The sequence below is a fragment of the Poecilia reticulata genome, linkage group LG7 (assembly GCF_000633615.1).
Source record: "Poecilia reticulata strain Guanapo linkage group LG7, Guppy_female_1.0+MT, whole genome shotgun sequence".
Classification (NCBI taxonomy): domain Eukaryota; kingdom Metazoa; phylum Chordata; class Actinopteri; order Cyprinodontiformes; family Poeciliidae; genus Poecilia; species Poecilia reticulata.
Window position 1 is genome coordinate 26,363,101 of NC_024337.1, and position 10,537 is coordinate 26,373,637.

At 36.6% G+C, this 10,537-nt stretch overlaps 1 protein-coding gene across 1 annotated transcript; it reads right to left on the reverse strand.

Moving 5' to 3' along the window:
* Nucleotides 1–6,563: 6,563 nt before the first annotated feature.
* On the reverse strand, nucleotides 6,564–10,537 carry copz1 (COPI coat complex subunit zeta 1). Its single transcript, XM_008413731.2, has 9 exons — nucleotides 10,430–10,537; nucleotides 9,953–10,021; nucleotides 8,855–8,936; nucleotides 8,628–8,719; nucleotides 8,119–8,174; nucleotides 7,954–8,031; nucleotides 7,789–7,840; nucleotides 7,659–7,697; nucleotides 6,564–7,016 (listed from the first exon to the last, which is right to left on the reverse strand). The coding sequence occupies exons 1-9, from the start codon at nucleotides 10,445–10,447 to the stop codon at nucleotides 6,969–6,971; spliced, it is 534 nt and encodes a 177-aa protein (XP_008411953.1). The 5' UTR covers nucleotides 10,448–10,537; the 3' UTR covers nucleotides 6,564–6,968.

The window sequence follows — 10,537 nt, forward strand, 5'->3', positions numbered from 1 at the left end:
TATTGAAATAAGCACTTTATGAGAGAAAATTGTGATTAATAATATTTCACCTAGAATGGACATCATGCATTCCTGGTTACCTTATGTACTATGTTGTTCTTCAAAATGTTTCACCAGTAGAAATTGTTTGCATTCATCCATCCATCTATTGTCTATATCCACTTAATCCCAATTGGGTTTAGGAGAGGCCGAACCTATCTCCGGCAGGAAATAGGCGAGACCTGACAAGTCACCAATCCATAATAGAATGACACAAAGATGACCAACCATTACGGAGAGGTCAAGTGACCTAATGTGTACTTTTTGACAGTGAAAGAAAGCTTGAGTATGTAAAGAGAACCCATGCATGCTGCATGAATATAACATGTAAAGGTAATTTAGAAAAGGCCTTTGGCAAGGATTTGAACAAATTACCTTCTTGCTTCAAGGCAGCAATGCTAATACTGCCTTGGAGCAATATTAGCATTCCTTTTCTGGTTCTCAGACAGGAAAGTAGTAACATATGCTTAATATAGGGACTGCCAAGGATTAAAATCCAGAAAAAAGTTATCAGTTATATATAAAAACAAAAGGGTTAGAGGTATTTGGAATGAGTGAGGGAAACTTAGCCAATGTAAAGGTACATTCAGGTCTAAAAAGAAGAGGCAGAAATAACACACTCTTGAGTCTGCTGACATGAAAAATCACCTTGTCCCTCATTTTGCATCATAATTGGATTTCTTTCTTGGGTACAGACATGATGTTTTATTCAAAACATTTTCAAATGAACAACTTGGTACTTGGGCACTTCTCTCTTTCTGTTGTATCTCTTTGCTTGCAAGAAGCTCTAGTGATATAAGGACTATTGTACTCCAGTGCCACCTCCCTTCAGGGATAAGATTTTTACGATTGCAACCTGACACCGTTTCTGTGTCCTATGAGCGACAGAGCAGTAACTCACTTCAAAGGCAGGAGGCATCAAATCACAGTACAGCCGTAAATTAACCTGTCCCGCCTTGGCCAATGAGAAGGCAGCGTTAAATCTCAGCTGTCACAGTGGCGGCCAATGGAAAGACGATGGCTGTAAATCTGTCTGGGCTGCTCTGTTAACGATGTCTTGGTGTGGTTGGGGGAATCCATGGGGAAGGAGGGGAAGAGAGTGAGGAAAAGTGAATAAGGAAATATAGTGAAGGTGGAGGTATGCAAGGAAAATCTATTTCTTTGCAATCTTCGAAGATGAACAAAGGGGAAAAGAAAAATGCAAATTCTGTAGCAAACTAACAAACGGGGAAGGATGGACTTAGTCTTCACTGCAAAAAAAATATGTTTTTTTGGTTTTCTTCCAGATGCAGTTGAAGCTAAGGAATAGCCCTCATAAAGGTTTACAACCGCCATACATGTGTCTGATATTGACTGTTTACTATAAAAACTGACTGATGGGCCTTCTTTAGGGCTCTTTTGCATCATATCTACACCGAAATTTGTGCATTTGTGCTGACTGTTTGATAACAGCAGTAGCCTCTGACTTTTGTGACACAACTCCATTAGTGGCAAGCCTTCTGGATTACAGCCTGCCTGTGGGGGTCTGAAGCAGGGGGTAAACCAGAGTCCAGTTCAGCCCATTCAACCAGATGTGCCCCAGTTGTGCAAGTTCAGAACACATTGGAATTCCCCCTGCAGCAGAGCAAACCTAAACAAGGTTTAACGCTGGAGGGCTTTTTTTTTCAGCCTAGAAGAAGCACGGCATGCTCATGGAGCATTTAAACCCAGAATAAAGAGCTTCTTCGACCATCTTCCAATTCAATGCTCTCTGGAAAGAGTTATAAGCAAGAGAACGCAGCAAAAAGCCCAAGCAAAACACATCAGATGAAGGAATATTTCTTCAGCAAACAATTCCCCTTGGTGGTGTGATTTTATTATCCAATAAGAGTTGAGCATTTTCATGAGATTAAATCTTACAGGTATACTGAAAAATAAATGATTTCTGTGAAATCAGACCTGTGATGGCAGGGTGGGGATGGGGGTTGCACTGTTCCTTTTCAAAAAAGAAAATCCCATTCTTTTTTTTCTTACCAACTTATAACGACATCCAATAAACCACACACATGTGGTGACACTTTTATTTTACAATGACACGAAAAAATTAAACATTATCATCAGAATTTACAGTCATCTTATGTCATTACTATGAAAAGTTTTTTCTCCTTTTTCTAGAGACATAAATAGTGAGTTGAGTTATGGCAAAGGAAGGCAAGAGTGCAATGGTGGAGGTGTTGTTTTTGGCTGGGTTTCCTTGGAGTGGCCATGATTCTTTTTTCTATGGGAATCCATAAACAGAGCCAGAGAGGGCAACTGGGGCCATAAACCATGTCAGGCTGCCACAATGCTGCCGCGAAGGCGATGGGGGGGAGAGGGGGGTAGCAGGCTTGGGCACATATCTCCTCTACTCTACATGCACGCATTCACAACTCCAAACACTTTAAGCAGCTTTTAATGGCCTATTTCTAAATGTTTATCCATGCAGGATCCTCCTGGTTAATGTTTTTTTTTTTTTTTTTGTAGTGTCATGGGTATATGGACAGATGTTCCCTTCTGCTTTCAGGAAATTGTATAGACTCTTCTACTGTTTGGTAAAACTTGGATGAGCTGCTTAGAGTTCTCTGACAGAAACCAGGATGATGTGCCATAAAAACAATGCTCTGTATGGTTTTTTTTTTTGTTTGTCCCTGTGTCACAGTAGTTGTGCTTGTGAGATTTTTTACACAGTTAAGGAGAAATCATGGGCTATGTATGAAAGAATGTGCAGAGATGTTTTCTAAGAATGTTTGGGGTCCGTATAAGAGTGGCATCAGTTTATTCTGGATAGACTTCTGCTACATTTACGTCATGGTGCACAGATTTACTACTGGTAAAACAAGGAGATATTTCTGGTAGTGCGCTAATCTGAATGAGAATTTATTAAAGTTCTCATTCCCCCAGTTATGTAAACTAGGGCTTCTTTGTGTTTTGCATAATTATAATTATATTTTTATAATGAGATATAAAGTTGAGCAAACACAAATCAAATATGGGATTTTTCAAGGCAAGATTCACCTGCCTGTTTTTTTCCACATCTGTCTTCTCCACTTAGTTCTGATAATAGAGTGACACCTGAAACATTTCTTATGTTTATTCTGATAACACAATTTAATATATTTCTGTCACCACATGTGTAGTAACTGAGCTGGAGTGTCCATAATTTTCCTCAGACTTTATGCCATAAAACAGAAAAGACTTCTTATTCCAAGATATGTTGGAGATCACAACTCTGCGACATTCAATGAGCCTTAAAACCACAAAGAATGCAAGAAATCTGGCTGTTATTGTAACCTCAGATCAAAATGTTAACACAATTTATTATATTAGGAACACAATAAATTATATTCCTAAACTTGCTTGCATCTTAAATCATTAGTTGAATAAACAGTGTCCTGTTAAAATAGGAAACAGAAAAACTGGTGAATATATTTCTTCTCAGTTGGTTAGATTATTGTACTGATGTCTTTATAAAAGTCAAACAGACAGCTGCAGCCCCTCCAAAATGCTGCTAGCAGAGTTCTGATCAGTGACAGAAAAATGGCCTATAGTTAAGCCAACCCTAAATCACCATACTGCTGCCTCACTGTTTGCTAAAAGGATAGATTTTAATATCGTGTTTGAACCATTAAGATACTGAATGGCCTTGGTCGTAAATACATTTTAGAACCGATTCTCAGATTACATTCTCAGTTCTTCAATTCCTGTAAAAGGGAGGGGTGAGGATACCTCTAGAACAAATGCTCAAAAAACAGATATACAGAAACTGATGGGTTCATTAAATCAGGACTGAACAAATGTTTGTTTACTGCCGTTAAATTGTTCCTACCCTGCATATTTGTTTCATAGCTGCAGCATAGTGTTTTCTTTTCTGTTGGCTAAAACTGCAGTTATTTTTTGTGTAGTTTTTAATATAAATTTATTTATCCCTGATCCTTTTTCTGTAAAGAACTTTGAATTATCTTGTGTATTGATAATTCTATACAAATAAACATGCCTTGTCCCACCTCACCAGTGATTTTGCTAAATCTGAAGAGGCCTCTGACTGAAGACTGTTGCTCTGTGACAATCTAATGACAGGCATATTTCAGAGTAACGTGTTCTGGATGATACCATCAGTTGTCTGCAAGCACTGTTAATACACCTCAATTTCTCTGCCGCTCCTCTTTAAATCTCTGGCCGGTTACAAAGACGTTGAAATTGGTGATGCGATTGTTCCTCATCATAATCAATGGAAGAGATGATTTTAACTTCCTCCTTCTCTCTGCTCTTTAGTCCTGCTCTGCGTCCATCAACTGCTCAGGAATTTGGGTTGTAGCTCAAGTATTATTTGAGCTTTTTGGATGCTATTTCAGCTGCTCCCACTTGTAAAAACAATACCTTATTGCCACAGTTATGCATCATAGCAACTGCCTGACAGTTAAAAAAAAAAAAGGAAAAGAAAAAGAGTGAAAATCCTTCCATATGCACAACATCCAAAACCAAAGGTATTAATTATCCAAACATCCAATGCTGCAACCCAGAAAATTATGAATAAAAATCAACAAAAAGAGTAAGTCAGAACAAAACAGAGCTGCTGCAACGTGCTGCCACCATGAACAACGCTATAGGAGCAATAAAACTTTTATATATAAATAAATAAAACCTGCATTTATTTTAAGGCTTGCACACATCTTTACCAGGGGTGATATTGTGCATGGTGCTGTAAGTACGTTTCCATGCATGCATAGTTTTCCTATTTGTGTCCGTTTACCTGGACATACTGTCGGATGGGTGCTGGGGCCCATTGACTCTGGCATTAAGACTCTGTAAGCTTGCAGATGATGAGAATTTATTGACTAATTTACAAAGTCCCGCCGCCCCCTCCCCACAAACACACACTCTCACAAGAGAAAGGACCGAGTCCTTCACTGTATGCATCGATCAATTACGAGACTCTAACGCACACGTCTCTGACAATTTTACTGCATGTTATGTACAGTATGTCAGGCCATGACGCTTCTAACTGCTGTACTCATTCCTGTATAATTAAAATAAATTACCTGGCTGCTTTTTATGATGGTGCAACTGTAATTACAGGATGACAGCAAGTCACTAAGATGCCGATTGTGCTGCAGGCCCATCTCAATGAAAAGTGAGAGCTTGGAGAAGCATCCCGGGTGGGATTATATTTTAACCCGCTCTCTTCCATGCTGTGCTCTTCCTGGGATTTCATCTAATTACATTTACTGCTGCCTACCCGAGCCGGCCTCGTCCTTTTTAACCTTCAAACCCCCCTCCTGCCCCCACGTCTTGCACTAAAGCCGCACACTGAGACATAAGCTGTTCTCATTATACCAGCAAACTGGCGTGATAACAGTAAACTGGTGTATTAATGGGGACCATTTATAATAATTACCATCCTCTTTCTTACTACTTTTGTCCACTGAACACTTAGCAAGTAGCATCATCCTAGGACTTCATTTAGGGTGTGTGTCAGGATAAAATGGAGCAAAGCCAAAATAATATGATTAATGGGTCAGGCTAATGTTTTCTATTTTCAGTTCAATTCAGTTCAGTATATTTATATAGCGCCAATTCACAACAAATCTCTCGAGGCATTTTACAAAAACATAATTTCTCCAATAAATGCCATTACACAGGTAATTGTGAAAAGCCTTTAAACTCAAATGGAAAACATTTTGTTAGCATTTAAAATCCTCTGTGTATTTTTACATTTTATTTGTTTAAGGATGTCAATATAAACCAATTTAAGTGCTTTAGGAGAATAGACATAAGATTGCACACGAACTGTTCTTTCGAAATCAATTTGTTGCAAAAGCAAATAAAATAGGCTTTTCTTATTCATTTTTAGTCTTGTTTCTTTTCTTATTTAACTTCTTGTATGTATTTGTTTTATATCTTTGTACTGCGGACCCTTTTTTGTCTGGGATAACGATTGAAAAAAATGTGAAGGAAAAAAAATTGAAAACAAAAATCTGGAATTAACTGGAAGAAAGGTAATTTTGAATAATCTACTGTACATCAGACATCAGATGGATGTCATGTCTATTATTTCTTGCATTCCTTTCAGCCCATTCATAAATATTTAGTGAAGGCAGCAAGTGTGTGACAGCTGGGTGTACACGGCATCCAAGATGCACATCAGTAGATAAACATGCAAAAGGTATTTATCTCCCTTATACAACTTTAAATTTTACAAGATTCAACATCAAGTTTTGATTCTAGTGGCGGGAATAAAGTTCCTCCCCCAGAAATATTTTTGTCAAGTTATGTAATTCCTTCATATTACCGGTAGATGGCACACTTTCACTTCAATAAGAATTCCTTTCCTATTTCTTAAAGCTATGCAAACAAGAACAAAGGGTAACTGATAGGGATGATTTTAAAAAAACATTAAATCCATGTAAAGCTATAAAGCTTTATGTTTTCCTCAGTGCACACAAAAGTAACAAATGTTAAACAATTTAGGAAATAAAACGTAATAAATGCAATACTGGGTGCAAATATTTAACATGTAAATTTAACACAACTTTATTGTTTTTACAGTGATCTGTGAACGACAGCATGCTGTTCAAAGGATTACATGTCAGGATAGAGTGATACATGGAATGGTTTCAGAGGTTTTGATGTCTATCAGTGTATCACATTTGGAAGAATTTTTTTTTTAAGTAATCAACAAAACAGGCCAGTAATTACTGGAATGTACACATTTTAGCCTCTTTGATAATAAAAACTGAGCAAAAAGACAGCAGAAAAGTTATGAAAAAAGGAAACTTCAGAAAGTAGAAGTCCGAAAGTGTGACGCGACCAGCCGTTTGCACTGCTACAGAAATGTAGGCTAGATGAGGAGATCAGTGCCATGTGGTCCGTGCCGAGCAGCGGCTCACTGGTTAACGCTGGCGTAAAGACAACTATCGGAGAAGTGACCACTTGATCTGTTCTTTGGCAGACTGAAGCACCTGCGAAAGAGAAATACTTTTAATTACACAAAACAAAGTTTTAACTGTCTACAGTACATTTTTTGTCAAACCACAATGGAAACAAACATTCAAGTGAATTAAAAAGAAAAAAAAGAAAAACAAAATTAATGTACTCTAGCGTAATGATAAAAAATGAAGTAATACCACAAAAAAATGACTAAGTGATATAAATGAAAAGGAATTATGAAGACCTAATTAATCATCTTAATTGATTGAATGAAAGCCAAATCATAACCATAAAGCATCGAGACTGGACACAGCTATTAATCATTGCAATAGGAGGAATGGCGTTGGCCGGTCTCAGATCTCCTAAATGACAACATTAATCAAGAAGAGCTCACACCCACAGACAGACAGAGCTGCATAGAAACTAAAAGACAGGAACTACCGCTGGCTACCTTCTACCACTGAATAATTAGTTATCATGCACACCATTGCGCATATAAGGCAACAAAAAAACAGCAGTCTGTAGGCAAGTGACAAAGCGGGAGAAGAGGACGTGACGTGAAACATCGGCCTTTATACTAGATTGTAGAATAGTGACTCTTAAAGATCTGCAATCTAACGAATCTTTTAAACTTAGTAGGAGAGAGTGAACCAAAGTGAGGATATATTGTATACCTGGGTGACTGTCTGCTCTGTCAAAGGTACATCATCGCCCTACAAGAAAAATAATACATACACAGTTCACAAAAGGAAGACCAAACTCTGTAGAATATTTCTAGAAAGGAAGGTAGTGAGCAGAGCTTACTCTGAGAGCCACGCGGTGCACAACTTGCTGTGGATCGCTCTCTAAGATCACCCTGTAGGAGACACAAAAAGTTCAATACATTATTAAAAAAGATACCGGCTGATAGTGAAAAAAAAATAAAAATCTTGGCGTTGAAGGTTTCATGCTGTAAAATTTTGTACATACCCTCCATCCACGATTTCATCAACAGCCAAGAAGAGTCCCTCCATATTCTCCAACAAAGCTCTCCTCTCTACGTTTTTTCTGCAGAAAAAAAAATTATAAATGCAAACCACAGTTTTCCTAGACACCACTTTAAATGGTCGACTGATATTGTGCTAAAAAAAATACCTCAACATCTGACTGAGGGAATCAAATAGGCAATTTAGAACAGCCATAAGCATCAGCTGTAAAGAGCAGAAACAAGAAGATATTAAAACTCACACTTTGTTTTCTTTAGAAATTCAAATAATATTTCAATGTGTGTCTAAATAATGAAGACTTAAAGTTTAAAAGCACAAATATTATATTTTCTTAAATAAATAACAGAGTCAAGGCAATATAAAAAAAACACTTTTCAACTTGCTAAGCATGTTAAATTGTGTCACGCGTGGTTCTCCGTAATATATCTGTAAATGTTACATTGTTGTAACACCATGATGACATTTAGGGTAACCTAGAATTATTTTAGCTTTATCATTGAACATTAATAATTATTAAATGTTAACCATAAAATAAAATAACATTTTGAATATAAAAAAATACAATAAATAAAACTTGATTATTTTGTGTGAAATTTAGTGATATTTCAGATGGATGCTTTACATCCCAAATAGTACATTGCACAATCTTAAGTTTACCTCATTTTCATGTGAGCTTCCAATCACATAAAAGAACAGGTCAATATTGCTCTTGTACACAACAGTCAGGCCCTCCAGTAATGCTATCTCACCTTAAAGGATAGAACAACAAAAGAAAAAAAAAGAAATACAAACAAACACCATAATAATCCCAATGCTCTTAAGATGTGAAATGAGGTAATGTAATGATAATAAATACGTCTTTTTATACAAAAATCATTGCTTACTGTCTGTCCGGTGAGTCTTGTTAAATATGTTCTTCTCAAAAGCTTTCTGCTCCTTCACTGTCGGATATGTGTCGTCATAATACTGTAAATAGACCAGCACTGTGTATTTATCTGAATCTAAATGCAACCATAAGCAAGTTGGACATATTTTAAACCATGGGCATAGGCCCAGATATCTTCACGAACATTACAAATAAGCAGCTAGAGTTGCTGCTGTGACTTCACTTGACATGTAAATCCCCCCCCACAACCCCCATATATGTTGAAGGATTCAGTCAACAAGTTTCTTTTTAATGACAGTCAATTACAAAAAAAACAATGCAATAATATTTATAATTATTAACTGTATGAGTTTTCAACTCAATGACATTTAGGATGAATATTTTTTTGGTTACAGAAAAATAGCATAGCAAATGTTGTTTTACTTTACTTTTCATATTCCACAAACCATTGTCAAAAAAAACTACAAAAAAAAAAAACAAAATTACAGTCGTCACAATTTGGGAGGTTTACTGTGCACTGTTTGCAGCTTGTAGATTGTTCAGCTCTGTTTTAAGCCTTGTTTAATCACATATGTTCTTTAGACCACACAGACAGCTTTGCTCTTGTAATAAAAAAAGCCCTAAGTTTTACTGTGTAAAAAAAAAAAAAAAAGCTGTGTTAAAATATACACAAAAACGATATAACAACAGCTAATTATGTACAAATTATCAACTAAAACGTAGCAGATCTTGGTCCTGAATAGACAAAGTTGCTTAATTTTAAATATTTGATTTTTCGGTAAAAGTCTTTATGAACTGCACAAAACTGTAGTTTGGCTATTAAATTTACCGCAGGCATACAACTGACCTAAAATTGTACTGAACAGAACTCGCTTCCCTTAAAATGACTTGCATTCTTGTAAAGCTTACAAGTGGGTGATGTACTGTACGTGATTTTCTTTTTATATATGAAGATAAAAACAAAAAGGTATGTCACCATTATTATATATTAACCATTTTTAGATATTGTTTAATTATTATGACATGCTAGAAGTTCAGAGGCATAAAATATCGGTAATATTATATAATCACATTACATAGTAAAGAAAATTATTACCTTGGCATAAAGCCTGTCTCCATCGTTGTCCAGGATCAGTACAGCTTTGACTGTGTGCAGAGAAGGTTCCTGTGGAGACGCCAACACAAGCCATTATTTTAAGCGATCATTTTAGGAATTATAAACATGTCTGTCACATGTCAGGACACTACAGCAAAAACTATATCTGGAGAGGAACGAGAGTGTAAATTAAATGAATGCCACAAAGCTAATCTTAAACTGTTCATAAAATATTTTAAAACTTTTTAAAATGCTAGACAGGTCGTAAAAATGACGCTGGACTTCCACATCAGCAACAAACGAAGCTAACTAACTGGTTAGCCAACACTTAGCTCCCTGTCAATCTAGCTCCTTGACGAGCATAATAACGATATTTTACCATGTCTATAACTACAGTCCTTTGTTTATAATTGCTAAAACTAGTTATTTACCGTAAAACAGTATAATATGACGAAAGAATATAATCGGTAACAATACCAGTATTGGAGAATCCATCTTCTTTCTCGTTAGCAAACTAGCTACCCGGCTAGCACCAGCCTACTACTTACAAAATGAGGCTCTTCCCTATTGGCCCACGCAACATCT